Below are 14,823 nucleotides of genomic sequence, written 5' to 3'. Positions count from 1 at the left end.
ACTCTGAGTAATGCTTCAACATCCTTCTTCAACTGCGATGCCCAGAACTGCACACAATACTCCAGCTGAGGCCACATTACTGGGCTACAGTGTCTGGTGTGCACTTCCCCCTGGTGACTCAAGTCAGCCAAGATCAATCACACTGAGATAACAAGGTATACAGCTGGATGAACACAGCAGGCCAGGCAGCATCAGAGGTGCAAGAAAGCTGACCAAATGCACTTAGAATTCATGCAGTGCAATGGTATTGTACCTGAGCCATAAGGGTTCAACCCCATATGCCCTGAATGTGTGTCATAACATAAAAGCCAAAAGAACAGCAGATGCTGTAAATCAGGAACAAAAGCAAAGTTGCTGGAAAAGCTCAGCAGGCCTGGCAGCATCTGTGAAGGAGAAAACAGAGTTAATGTTTCGGGTCCGGTGACCCTTCCTCAGAACATGTCTGAACAGGTTGATTAAAAAAACAATAATGACATTGAAGAAGACTCAAAAGTAGTCGGAACCCTTCAGAAAACTCAATCACACTCTGCCGGATAGCCTTCCTATGATTGAGGAACTGTGGTCCTCCCAGCCTGTAGGTGGCGCTGTTGTTTGGGGATGGCGGCGAGCTGTCTTCGCTGGCCGCGAGGCGGCACTCCTGAGCCCTCGTGGAGTGCCGGTTCCACTACCCTCAACAACTCCGCGCGATTCCGGAAACAGCCGAGCAAGACCCAGTCGGCCGGAGCTGGGGCGAGTGAGCAGTCAAGACACTGCGTGGTGATCGGTGAGGTTCAGTGCTGGGTGTGAGACACCATGGGAGCCTGCTTGGCAATCTGTTCTCTGGCCAGTTGTGTGAGTATTTATATCTCGGGTCACCTTTCCTGCTCTGGGAAGGTGTGTGGGGTCGAACGTTTCTGTCTGGTGGCCTGGCCTCTTGTTGTTCTCCTGTGTGGGGGCTCTTCCCCCTCTGACCAGGCCTGTCAACCCTAACTCAACACGGTCTCCAGCTGTAACTACCTCCCCTTGATCCAACAATAAACTCCAGTGTTTAAGTGGCTTTGATGTTGGTATTCCTGTCTACAAATCTGATCACTGTCTGCCGACCTCATTAAAGCATAAATACCCTTCTATGTCTACTTTGAAAAGGTGCATTTAATTATTAGCTTTCTCTCCAGGAGCTGGGAATTTGTACAGTTGGACTATTTTTATGTGTGATAAATATTTCACTTCCTGTTTAATGAACTCGGTGTCATAACATCTTTCTTCCTTAATTTGCTTTGTTTTTGTCGATTTTCTTTGTTTTAAGTAACAATATTCTCGTGATATATTTTGTGGACATATTTTATTTGTACCTGAATAATAGTTTGCTGTTTTTCTTGTGGCTCACATCACGATGTAGTTTAGGATTTGCATCATCACAAATCAGATGGTTAATTTTGCGTCATGACACTGTCCTTTTAAAGGAACACTCTACGGAAGGGTCACCGGACCCGAAACGTTAACTCTGTTTTTTACCTTCACATATGCTGCCAGACCTGCTGGGCTTTTCCAACAACTTTGTTTTTATTCCTGATTTAAAGCATCCACAGTTCTTTCGGTTTTTACTCTCAGCCCTTGCTGATAGAGAGGAATAATATTTGGAGTAAGACCTTGTTGATACTGAATTGCAAACTCTAGTGGTTGCAGCTCACGTAGTTTTATTTACTTCCTTTGTTCTCCTGAGAGTAGACGTCTGGCAGCAGCTGAGTCTCAGCGGTTGGGGATTGAGGAGGGAGGCTCCAAACTGCTTTGCTTTGAACTGTAACATTGGGGCTGGTTGTGACGGGCACCATGATTATTTGAAAGACTTTATTCTCTTCCCCTCACTTACTTAGGCAGTCATGCTGTTGAGATCAGCCTACGTGTTAGGTATGTAAGTATTATGGTTGGTTATCAAATTGACCAATTTTTGAAGTACTAAATTAGAATTGAAATGTTATTTATCTGAATTATTAATTTATCTGAGCAAGTGCAACTTGCCAAACTGCTCCCAAAAACACAATCAAAGAACAATATTTACAGTACAGAAACTTTGCACATCAAACCTATTGGGCGTTTAAGCTTCATCTCACTATTCTGAACCTGTCAACTTTTCGTTCCACTCATTTCATGTTCATATGTTTCGCTTATCCTACAATGTATGTGTTTGTCATCTCAACTATCTCAACTATTTCAACTACTTTTGAGTCTCCTCCAATGTCATTATTGTTTTTTTAACCAACCTGTTCAGACATGTTCTGAGGAAGGGTCACCAGACCCGAAACATTAACTCTGTTTTCTCCTTCACAGATGCTGCCAGACCTGCTGAGCTTTTCCAGCAACTTTGCTTTTGTTCCTGATTTACAGCATCTGCAGTTCTTTTGGCTTTTATGTTATGACACACATTCAGGGCATATGGGGTTGAACCCTTCTGGCTCAGGTACAATACCATTGCACTGCATGAATTCTAAGTGCATTTGGTCTGATTATACATTTTTTTTATCAACCTATTCAGAAGTGTTGTGACACCCCTCTGGAGTAGATGGAAATTAAATTTTAGCTTCCTGGCTCAGAGATAGGGACACTACCAGTGTACTACAGAACTATATCCAGTGCCTTTATATACTTGATATAATGGAGAACTGTACACGTATTCCCAAGCATAGTCTGACCAAGGTTCCACGTGAGCTTAACATAACTTTTTAGTTTTTTAAGTTTATTTGTTCTAGAAATAACACTGATGCTTTTTTATATTAAAAAAAACACCAGTTTTTGTATTTTGTGTGCCTGTACCCCTGGAATCTTTGGCTCCATGTTCACACTTGTTTTTCAGGAAGTACGGGATCTGCTAATTCTTCCTACCAGAAATTACTGCTTTGCATTTATCAACACTGCAGTTCATTTGCTAATTAACACTCATTCTGAATGTTTATTTATGTCTTCCTGTAGTTTTTCACCCTCTTCCTTCTATTAACGTGAAATTATACTTCAAGTATGAGGGTCCAAATCATTCATGTCATTGGAAAATAACTCACGTCCCAGTACTGAGTGTATGTAACATTTTCTTTTTGCTTTGTTGACAGGTTGGTGTTCAATCGTTTACATGTCCCCTGTGTGCACAAAGCCTGAGCTTTTTCTTTATTTCATGGATGTGGGCATTGCTGCAAGACCAGCATTTGTGGCCCATCCCTAATTGCCCTTGAGCTGAGTGAGTTGTTAGGACATTTCAGAGAGTTGTTAAGAGTCCACAACATCGCTGAGAGTTTGGACTCACATGGAGGCCAGATTGGGTAAGGATGGCTGATTTCCTTCCCTAAAGAACATTAGTGAACCATAGGGCTTTTTATGGCAACTGATGATAGTTTCATGGCCCCCATCACCGAGATGTGCTTTCACTTTCAGATTTATTCGCTCTCGCACTTCCCACCTTTACTCTGGTCTATATACTGTTGACCATGTAGTACTTTATGGAAGTTCATTAGTTTCAAATTGTTTTAAAATCTTGTCCGAGAGGTACATTATCAGTTGTATTTTTGCTTGTTTATTATTATTGAAAGTATTACAAAAAATAATCAATCAGGAAATGCAGAGCTAATTGTTATTTGTTTTCTTTTTGGGATGTCTGAGTGTATCTGTACACTATCGATATGAATTTTTAACAAAGGATGTGCCCGGAGAATCAAATGCGCACAGTAGATTATCTCTAGCAAGTTTGAGTTGGATAAAATTTGACTTGTAATTGTCTTGCCCAGAACCAGGGTTATAGCCTAAGGTTAAGGGGTAAGCAACTTAGGATTGAGATGAGGAGAAATCTAGTCATCAAATGAATGTTGAGCCTATGGAATTCTCTGCCACAGAAAGCGGTTGGTTGAGGTCAAAATGTTGAGTGTTTTCAAGTAGGAGTTTGATGTCATTCTTAGCACTAAAGGGATCAAAGCTTATGGGGCGATAGCAGGGACAAGGATGATTGGCCATGATCATACTAGATATTGGAGCAGGATCAAAGGGCCATTGAAAATGCATTCATAATTTTACATGATATGCCTTGATGGGCATTTTAACTGATTCTGGCTTTTTGTTTCCAGATTTACTGATAAGCTGTTTCAGTTTTTACATCATTAGCATAGCTTTAAAGATGTGGAGAATAGAAAGTTTGGATGTAAAATTAAATTAACTCTTAAAAATCCATAATTTTGCTTTGAAAGATCTCTTGTATTCTTGTGGTTTGTAAAAGTACATTACAAAATATTTTGGGTTGACAGTTACAAAAGATGCAACAAATGCAACTTGTTGCTGTACATCGCGTTCTGCTCTTGGATGTTTCAATACAACTGAAATAGCATTAATAATCATGATGTACATTTTCATGAGAGGCTCAGAGCCCAAGAGCAAAACATTTGGAATTGAAGTAAATTTCTACAGGCACATTGTTCCACCCTGATGTCAGTACAATTCCAGCACACTTAGTGTTCGCAATGTACATGAAGTGGAGGGAGTCTACTGACTCCAGTCCTTGGTGTGTTATACCTCACAGGCCTCAGACAGAAATATTTTTCAATTCCACCTCTGCAGTAGCTGCTCAAGTTTTAGTGTATTATTCAGCAAGTCGCCCTGGATCTTGCACTGTGCTAGTTTGCAGTTCTTGATTAGGGACAAATCTGTGCACTGGAAGGCAAGGAGATTCAGGCGTTTCAAATAAAATTATGAATGCATTTTCAAGATATTTAGAGAGTTGCTATGCCCATTTCTTTCAGAACTTCAGCTTTATATGAAGACCTTTCCTGCAGATACTGGAGGTCTGCACTAAAGAAAGAAATGTGCTGGAGAATCTCAATAGGTCTGCCTGTATCTCTGGAGAATGAAAGGTTAATTCTGTTTCTCACTCCACAGAGGCCGATATGACCTTCTTCTGAAGTTCAAAAGCAGAGTTGTATTGGGTTCAGGGTATTAACTGTTTCTCCAATTAAACATATTCCCGAAGTTTTTGAGACAACTTATCGTAGAATGAGACAGCACAGAAGGAGACAATCTTAGTAGTACCAGTTCTTTGAAAGAGCTATTTAATTCATCCCACTCCTGTAAATATGTAGGATGTCCGTATAAAAATGGTGTATTTTATTTTCAACAAAATGTTGATATTTGAAGTACTACGTAAAAGCTGGCCAATCTGGAAGAGCCGCAAGCAGATTTATTTGCATAAACCTATTGTAAAGATAAGTTAACTCGGACATGAGCCATGTTTTGGTACTGATCACATTGAGCAAAAATAAATATTGGTGAGCTCAGCTGTAATATTGAAACACATTCTTGCTTTCTACCCTAGTCAGTGGCATTCTGAGTCAGAAAGCAATTGTTTCAAAGACCTGAGTACATAATCTATGCTGGCTCTTCTAAACAATAATGAAGGAGTGCTGCATTATTTGCTGCAAAAAATACCTGTTTTTTTGCCCATGTAACAGTAATTTGTATTTCCTTTGCATTAATTATGTACAGATATGCAAGTATCATACAGGATCTTTGCTAGTGAGTAGTTAGGAATCAGATGGGATGGTGGAGTAGATGGATGACAATGTCAGGGCTGTAAGATTCAATGGAATACCAGAAGCATATGCAGCTTGTTGAAGACCCGCCCAATGGTGACACAAAACTTGGTATTCGTGGAGATATGGTCTGTGATCATTTTCAGAATTAGGATTGGTGAAAGCATGCAGGATGATCTTCGATTCTGTTCCTTCTTCATACATTCTTAAGTTCATAAGAATGCAAAATGGGCTAATTGATGAAATTCTTCAGTTTGAAAGGGCAACTGCTGAGGGGTTCATTCCCCCTGACTGGGGTCTGTGTCTTGGTGTTGGACAAGGGTTGGTGATTTAGAAATTCCTTCTAATCTTATTACTTCATTCAGGTTTTGTGGTCATTGTGTCTGGGATACTCCCCAGAAGAGTGTGGATACTCAATTGTATATTCTCAAGACTAAGATTGATCATTTTCTTTGGGCCCCAAGAGAAACAAACTACTTCAGGAAGAATGGGAGAGATTTTGAGAGGATGCAGAACAGATTTGAGAATGGTTCCAAGAATGGAGGTATAAAATTGAGGATAGATTTTAGAAGCTTTGGTTGCATTCCTTAATAGAACTGTAGATTGAGGAGAGATTTGATTGAAGTTTCAAAATCGTGTGGGCCTGGACAGAATAGAAAATGAGGAACACTGTTTTAGGTTGATTAGTGAAAGAACCAACAATCTGGAGTGCACTGCCAGAGTACATTGCAGATGAATACAGTTAGCTTACAAAAAAGGGTGTTAGGTAACACCGTTGACAGGGCTGGAGGGGAAGACATGGTACTGGGACTGCCCGAGTTGCTCTTGCAGACAACTGGGTATGACATGATTGACAATGGCGGGTGAGAAGGTGAAGTTGAAGTAGAAGGTATTGAGTGTCAGAATAGGTTGGAGGCTGCTTTTTTAAATACATTTACATGAAGAGGGAATAAGAAAAATCCAGCCATAATATCATTAAAAAATGTTATGGATTGAGGTTTCTGGCATATAGTGAGGGGATATTCTGGAAGTGAAACAATGGTTTTGATGGTGAATCAATAGAATGACATGCTCCTTTGTTTTGTGCTATTTGAAATAAAGATGAGGCACTTTATATCTGCAAGTTCTTCATTCATCACAAGCCCAGAGACATTTGGTAATTTATACAAAGCCATGAGAAAGTGAACATTTTACTTGAAGCCTGTTGCAGTTCAAATGTTTGTCAAAATGTGTAGGAGATTTTTATTTGTTCATCTGTTCAAGTGCTTAATTCGTTTAGCCCCTAGAGATGAGGGAAAGAACTGGCAGATAAGAAAAACTATATTGAAATATCTGAAGTGTGTATCCAGATGACTTAAATGCTTTTGTACTCTAGGGAAAGATGTGAATTTGACAAAACTAAATGTCCGATGCTAAGAATATAAGCAACAACGCAAATATTTGTGCAGTTTTGTTAGTTCTGCTTTCAATGCAGTACTTATTTGTTACTGATGTATTATCAAAGTTATGATGCAGATTTGTGGCCATGGCTCAGTACGTGGCAAATTGGTCATATTGCATTTGTGTGCATACCGGCTGATTGAGTTTTGTAAAGATGAGAGCAGCTTATTCATTTCTCTTGGGTATCAAATAATGCAGAGCTTTGAAATCTACAGAGCATGCTGTCATATTTGCCCTGTACTGATGTTCAGTGTACAAATTATAATCCATGATCATGGTATTGTCGTGAATTGAAAAGCATTAATTACAATCTCATTCATTTCAGGAAGTCAGTGGTCTCCAAAGTTTAACACTTAAACCGTCAAAATGTATTGCTAATTTTAATGTTTACTCATTAATTTTTGATTAGTTCTTTCTCTTTGTTCAGTTTTGTTGTGTTTGTTCTACAGTAATTAATGGTGTTTTCTGATACCCAGTAGTCAGTAAATTTTTTTAAGGAAACTTGAAGTAATCGTTCAAAACAAGAGAGTCCCAGGCTTGTTTGAAGTCAGGAGGTTAGTTCCTCTCTGCAGAATTCTCAATCTCTGAGCTGTTGTTGTAATTGGAGTTTATATGGCTGTTCCAGTTCAGTTTCTGTGGTAATCCCACACTGTTGATGGTGGAGGATTTAGCAATAGTAACACAGTTAAGTATCAAGGGGAAATGGTTAGATTCTCTTGTTCGAATTAGCCCTTTCCTGGTACTTGTTAGGTATGTGTCAGGAAAGTGACAGTAGGTGTCCTATAGCCTTGGTGGTTGCAGGTATAGGAGAGAAAATGAGTTAGAGTTGCTTCCCTTAAATTTTGTTTCCATTTATCTCTGCTGGAAACTGTAGTGCAAGGACTGATTCCAGATTTTGTGTTGCCCTTGTGATTAAATAATTGGTGACTCTCCCTGATCAAGCTCACAGATAAAGGAATGGGTTCTGTGGGGCTCTAATCGAGAAAGCGTATGTGCTTCACAGAGAGAAAACGTAGAATATTTTCTTCCTCCATTGCTCCCTGCTATAACCACAAAATAATGCAGATGTCTAAAAAGAAGAAATGTAGTGCTGCAGAATAAGACCACCATTTTTATGAACATGTCTAGGAATAATTCTCTTAAACTTAGTTTCACTTCTTCAACCAACTCCTCCCTTGCCGTTTAATATGCAGTAATTCCCTTGTATGCAGAGCCATCACAGTCACTCAGTGGTTAGCACTACTGCCTCACAGCACCAGGGACCCGGGTTTGATTCCACCCTTGTGTCACTGTCTGTGCAGAGTTTGCACGTTCTGCCTGTTTCTGCGTGGGTTTCCTCCGGGTGTTCCAGTTTCCTCCCACAGTCACAAAGATGTCCGGGTTAGGTAGATTGGCTATGCTAAATTGCCCATAGGGTCCAGGGTGGGAAGTTCAGGGATAGGGTCTGGGGTGAGTCTGGATGGGATGCTCTTCAGAGGGTCAGTGTGGAACGCGATGGGCCGAATGGCCTGCGTCCACACTGGTGATTCTACGATATCAAATAATTGTTGAGATCGGAGAATTCATGGTTCTTTGGTTAACCATATCTGACGGCTTTGGAACGGGAAAGGATATTGAAAACTTGGTATGAGAGTGTAGGTTCCAAAAGATACTGACCTGAATTTTGCAATCAGCAAATCAGGAATGGCAGTCAATTTTTACTACTTTCATAATTCCCATATGTTTTTGTACAGGACTTTGAGTGGAGACTTGATTTCATTAACTGGCTTTCGCAAATGATTTGGCATGTGTGAGAAGGGCACCTAGTTAGTGGTGTGCCTTTTTAACCAATTCGGTTGAAAAATGTTCCATGCTGAAACTTGCAGCACCTGAACCAGGAAGTAGAGTTGAGCTTTAAATCATGTATTGAAACCAAACAACTTTTTTCACTGGAACTTAGGAGGTTGAGAGGGGCCTGATAGAAGTTTCATAAAATAATGAGGGGTATAGATAGAGTTGAAGGTAGTTGTCTTTTCCGTAGAGTGGGGGATTTCAAGACTAGGGGGCACATTTTTAAGGTGAGAGGGGAGACATTTAAAAAAAGACATGAGGGGCAAATATTTTACACAGAGGGTCGTTTGCGTGTGCAAGGAGCTTCCTGAGGAAGTGGTGGATGTGGGTACTATTACAACATTAAAAAGACATTTGGATAAGTACATGAATAGAAAAGATTTGGAGGGATATGAGCCAGGAGCAGTCAGGTGGGACTCGTTTATTTTGGGATTATGTTTGACATGGACTGGTTGAACCAAAGAGTCTGTTTCCATGCTTTATTACTGTATAAATGATGGGGGTTGAAGGAGAGAAAGAAGATGACCACCTTACATTTCCAACTCTCAAGTTCCAGAGGAATGAGATTCCAAATTTGTAATGCTGTCTGTGCTGGGGCGGTTGTTTGGCCACAAAGATGACTGGTTGTGTAGATTACAAATTCATTCATATTCAAATGCATGACCGTAATAACTTTTAGCACTTTTAGCAGGTAAGTACCCCGACTTCACATCTTTGTATGAATCTATCAATGAGGTACTGTTGCAGATCAACCCATGGAGAAGCAGGATAATTACAATGCAATTGCTGGATTTCACACTTGCCTGTGTGTAGGTACTTTGGAAATTGCTATTATGGCATCTATGGACAGCAATCAGTGTTGTTGGCCATGCTTACTTTTAATGTTAAATCTGGGCCAATGGTTTTGTAGATGAAAGGAATGAATATTAAGTTAAAGTTCTGTATTGGCTTGAAATTTGAAAGGAACGTTTTAGTGATGGCCAGTTACTCTGTTCATCTCTTTTCTGTTTCTTGCCTCTCTACTTGAACCTCTTTCCCCCAGTGTTGGCAGATTTCAGTGAAGATTAAGCATGGATACATTTTGTTAACAAGTATCACAGACGGAAATCACCAGCTGTACAGTGAAATATCTACCAGATTTTTTTTGGATATTCAATTTTAGGGAGTAAAAGTGATTGCAGTTCATCATAGAACAAAGGGAGTGAAACAGGATTTGAGATTATTGAGATTATGACTTGTTTAACTATAAAGCGTACCGATGACTAATGACTTTTGGTTGTTGTGAAATACTGTTTTTCTTTAATGCATTAAAGGTATTTTTAAAATGCAAATTATTGTTAAAAAGGTGAATTGGAAGTAGTATTGAATTATATTTCTAATTATTTTCTATTTTAGGCCTCGTGTCTATGTGGAAGTGCATCATGCCTACTTTGTGCCTGCTGCCCCTCTGCCAAGAACTCTGTGGTGACTCGCCTTGCCTATGGTTGCTTCTTGTTCCTAGGAACAGTTGTTTCATGTATTTTGATAGCACCAGGCATTGAAGCTCAATTAAAGAAGGTACATATGTAATATTTCTTTGAATTTAGTCCAGCCTCTATGTTCAAGAGTCTGATACTGTTGGGATTTGCTTTGTTGGAATCCAGCTGCCAGACAAATGCTTCACTGTAAAGAGCCATTCTTTGTGTGGTCCATGATGGAGCGCATGGAAAAATTATAACAAGGATAGGGATTCTAGAACCTGAAACCCTATCCCAATAAGTCATATTTTCAAGACAGTAAATCAAATTTAAGGAAAAAGACAAGTTTATTTGCAAGGCAAAGATAATATTTCTTTTTATTAATTTTTATATAAGAGAGTTCAATTTGATCTTTAAGTTAGCATTTATGCCTTGGAATGTATCTGTGACCAGAGGAAGCAATGGCCTAGTGGTATTATCGCTGGACTGTTAATCCAAAGACCCAGATAATGTTCTGGGGGCCTGGGTTCAAATCCTGCCATGGCAGATAGTGGAACTTGAATTCAATAAAGATCTGGAATTAAGGCTGTAATGATGACCATGAATCCATTGTCGATTGTTGGAAAAACCCACCTGGTTCACTCATGTCCTTTAGGGAAGGTAACTGCCAACCTTACCTGGTCTGGCCGACATGTAACTCCAGATCCACAGCAATGTGGTTGACTCTGAACTGCCCCCTGGGGCAATTAGGGATGGGTAATAAATACTGCCTAGCCAGCGACTCCCTCATCCTGTGAATGAATAAAGGAAAAAAAAATGACCTTGCTCTGCCCTGTGCTTCCTATAGTATGTCAATTTCCTCTTGAAAAGTAGATGCTTTAAGTGGCACAGAGAATGTAATGTGATAGAACATCATTCCTTTATAGTTCTAAAAGTAAAGAAACCTGTTTGACTTGTCAGATGCCTGAAGGATGTGTTGTAGCATTACTGAATGTTGTTGACAATTAGCTTGTTTTAACTGAATCTTTGATTTGGGAACTATTGAAATGTATGCTTCTTTCTACCATTTGGTATCCACCCACTGCGCACAGATTTTGTGTTTCCTGTACCATTGGACATTCTGTTGAGTTGTAAGAATTGTGCAACATCCGATTTAGTTCCAATAGATCAGTTTGTATACAGCTTAAGTAAAAGTCCCCATTGGACTACAGAGCTGCTGAGTCATTAGAGAAAGGTGACTGGTGGTGGTTTAATTTGAGAGTCACCATACCCCAGGTCGGTTAGCTTAACTGGCTGGACGGCATGATGCCAATATTTCTGCCCCAGCTGAGATCATCACGAAGGTCCCGCCTTCTCAACCTCTCCCCTCCAGCCATGGCTTAACTAATGTCTTGTTCAGCTCCAGCATAATTTGTCTACTATTGTAATCAATGCTTCAACTAATAAAGGCAAATATCCCATATACCTTAGTAACCACCTTATCCATCTATCTTGTTGCCTTCAAGGATCTATGGACATGAGCATCAAGTAATCTCGGACCAGCTGGGTCCGACCATTTGACCCTTACCTTGTTAGTCCTCCAACATGCATCACCTCACACTTTGCTGGATTAAATTCTTGTTGCTATTGTTCTGCCCACCTGACTAACCTGTCTATGTTGTCTTACAGTCTAAACCTCTTGGCTGTTTACCACCCCACCAATTCTCCTGTCATCTGCAAATTTGTTGATCAAACCTCCTATATTTGTATCTAGGTCATTAAATGTATACAACAAACAGCAACAGACCCAGCACCCGTGCCACTGGACACAGACTTCCGTGCACAAAAACAAACTGTACTTTCTGCTTCCTTCAAAGCCAATATTGGATTCAATTTGTCAAATTACCTTGGATCCCATTGGCCCTTGGCTTCCTGACCAGTCTTCCATGTGACACCTTGTCAAAAGTCTTCCTGATGTCTACCTGGACTACGTCGACTGCACTGCCCTCATCAACACGTTCTCACTTCCGTGAAAAAGTCCATAATACCTGACAGATATGTTCACCCTCTGATATAGGCACGCTGACTATTCTTACCTTTCCAAATTAAGATTAATTCTGTCCCTCAGACGTTTCCCTACCACAGAAGTTAAACTCATTGACCAGTTGTTCCCTGATTTATCCCTGCCACCCTTCTTGAATAATGGACCACGTTTTCTGACCTCCACCCCTCTGACACCTTTCCTTTGGTCAGAGAGGATCTGAAAGTTAATGTAGGGCCTGTGCAATTTCCTCCCTTGCCTTCCACAGTAACCTGGGATACGTCTCATCTGGACCTGGGGATTTATTCATTCATATCTCCTCCCCCTCAATTGTGATTTGCTCAAGTATATCATAGTCCTCCTCTCTGATTGCTGTACCTAAATTGTCATTCCCTTTAGTAAATATAGATACAAAGTACTCAGTTAAAATGTCACACATGTCTTTATGCTCCAGATATAATTTGTCACTTTGGTCCCTAATGGGCACTGCTCTTTCCTTGGTTATCCTATTGACTCTAATGTAATTATGAAATGTTTTTGGGTATTTTATTCGCCAGTGGTTTTTCATGCTTCCTCTTCCTTTTTTTAAAAAAAAGTGCGGAATTGAAATTCCCTTCATATTCTCAATGCATCTCTAAGACTTTGGTGTTTTGAGTCCTCAGTATCTACCTTAAGCTTCATTCGCTTTCCTTGCCCAAACCTGTACATTCTTTAACATCCAGAGTTTTCTGGACTTGTTGGTTCTGTTCTTCACATTTATGAGAACATGTTGGTACTTGCTCTCTTTATGAAGGATTTCCACTGCTCTGATTTTTCCTAGTTGCTGTAAGTCCACTTTGGCCAGATCCTGTCGTGTCTTATATTTAGATCACCCTGCTCCCAATTTCAAAATCTTTATTTCTCGTCGATCGTTCTTGCCCTCTTTAGTGACTGTCTTAAATCGTACTGAGTTGTGGTCAATATAATTGAAATGCTCCCCATTAAAACTTCTACCACTTGTCTGCCATTGTTTCCTAAATTTAGGTCCAGTACACTTCCTAAAAGCTTTCCTGGATAAGTTTTAAAATTCCACTCCCGTAAGCTTTCAGACTTTCTCTATCCCAGTTAATATTGGAGAAGTTGAAATCACCTTGTCCTAGCTGGTAGTGGCTGTGGTTTTGGAACGTGCTGTTTATAAGGATCCTTGATGAATTTCTGTCATGCCTCTGGTACTAACAACTCCTGTGCTTTGCTGGCGGAGGGAATGAATACTTATGAATGTGATGCCCATGAACTGAGTTGCTTTGTCCTGAATGGTGTCATGCTTTTTGAGCCATGTTGAAGCTGTGCACATCTCGTTAAGTGAAACACTGCTGACTTGTGCCTTGTAGGCGATGGTCATGCTTTGAAGAGTCGAGAGAGGAGTTATTTGCTGTAGGATTCCTAGCCTGTGACCAGCTGTTGTAGCCACGGTATTTAAACGGCTAGTCCAGATGAGTTTATGGTCAATGGTCACTCCTAGGACAGTGAGGGATTCAGCAGTGGTGATGCACTTGAATGATGAGTGGCATTGGTTAGATTGTATGTTGTTGGAGATGGTGACTGCTTGCCAATTGTGTTCTTTGAGTGTTAAATTGCCACTTGTCAGCTCAAGTCTTGATATTGTCCAGGCATTTCTATATTTATACTGCTTTAGTATCTGAGGAGTTGTGAATGGTGCTGAGCATTATGAAATCATCAGCCCACACCCCCACTTCTGACCCTCTGATGAAGCAGCTGAAGATTGCTGGGACGAGCACACTATCCTGGGGGACTCCTGCAGAGGTGTCCTGGAGCTGAGATGACTGACCTCCAACAACCATCACCCATGTCCTTTTGTGCTAGGTTTGACTCCAACCAACAGAGTATGTTTCAATGACTCCCATTGAGTTTAGATTTACTAGGGCTCCTTGTTAACACTCAGAAATGCTCCCATAAGGCCAAGGGCAGCCACTCTTAGCTCAATTACGACATTGAGCTCTCTTTTTCATGTTTTAACTGAGGCCTTACTGAGGTCAGAAGCTGAATGGCCATGGTAAGGCCCAATCTGAGTGTCAGTGAGTATGTTATTGCTATGCAGTCCTGCTTGATAGCACTGTTGATGATCCTTTTCATCACTTTATTGATGAGTAAGAGTAGGCTGGAGAGCTAATTGACTGGGTTGCATTGGTGCAGGACGTAACTGGGCAATTTTGTACATTATCAAGTGTTTGCTATACTGGAACTGCTTGATTAGGGGTTGCTAAGTTCTGGAGCACCAGTCTTCAGTTTTATTGCTGGAATGTTGCCAATGTTCATAACCTTTGCAATGTTCAGAGTCTGTAGCTGTTTCTTGATAACCTGGAGTGAATCATATTGGCTTACCCCTGGCATCTGCGATGCCTGAGACCTCTGGAGGAGGCCAAGATGTATCATCCAGCCAGCACTTGTGGCTGACCTTATCTTATGCATCACTGTGCTGGGCTCCCCAGTTATTGAGGATGGAGCTAGTTGTGGAGCTGCCCCCTCCAGTGAATTATTT

General features: G+C 40.6%; 1 protein-coding gene across 1 annotated transcript in view; it reads left to right on the top strand.

Annotated features, from left to right (window-relative positions):
- Positions 1-681: 681 nt before the first annotated feature.
- LOC109935514 (serine incorporator 1-like) overlaps positions 682-14,823 on the top strand; it is a 32,677-nt gene continuing 18,535 nt past the window's right edge. Inside the window, exons 1-2 of the mRNA XM_020534152.2 lie at positions 682-831; positions 10,203-10,364. Of these exons, the coding sequence (XP_020389741.2) occupies positions 793-831; positions 10,203-10,364 (201 nt within the window). The 5' untranslated portion in view covers positions 682-792. The remainder of the gene's footprint in view (positions 832-10,202; positions 10,365-14,823) is intronic.

The sequence above is a fragment of the Rhincodon typus genome, chromosome 27, assembly GCF_021869965.1.
Source record: "Rhincodon typus isolate 14 chromosome 27, sRhiTyp1.1, whole genome shotgun sequence".
Taxonomy (NCBI): Eukaryota; Metazoa; Chordata; class Chondrichthyes; order Orectolobiformes; family Rhincodontidae; genus Rhincodon; species Rhincodon typus.
The sequence above is the reverse complement of the archived record's forward strand: the minus strand, read 5'-3'. Positions and strand labels throughout refer to the sequence as shown.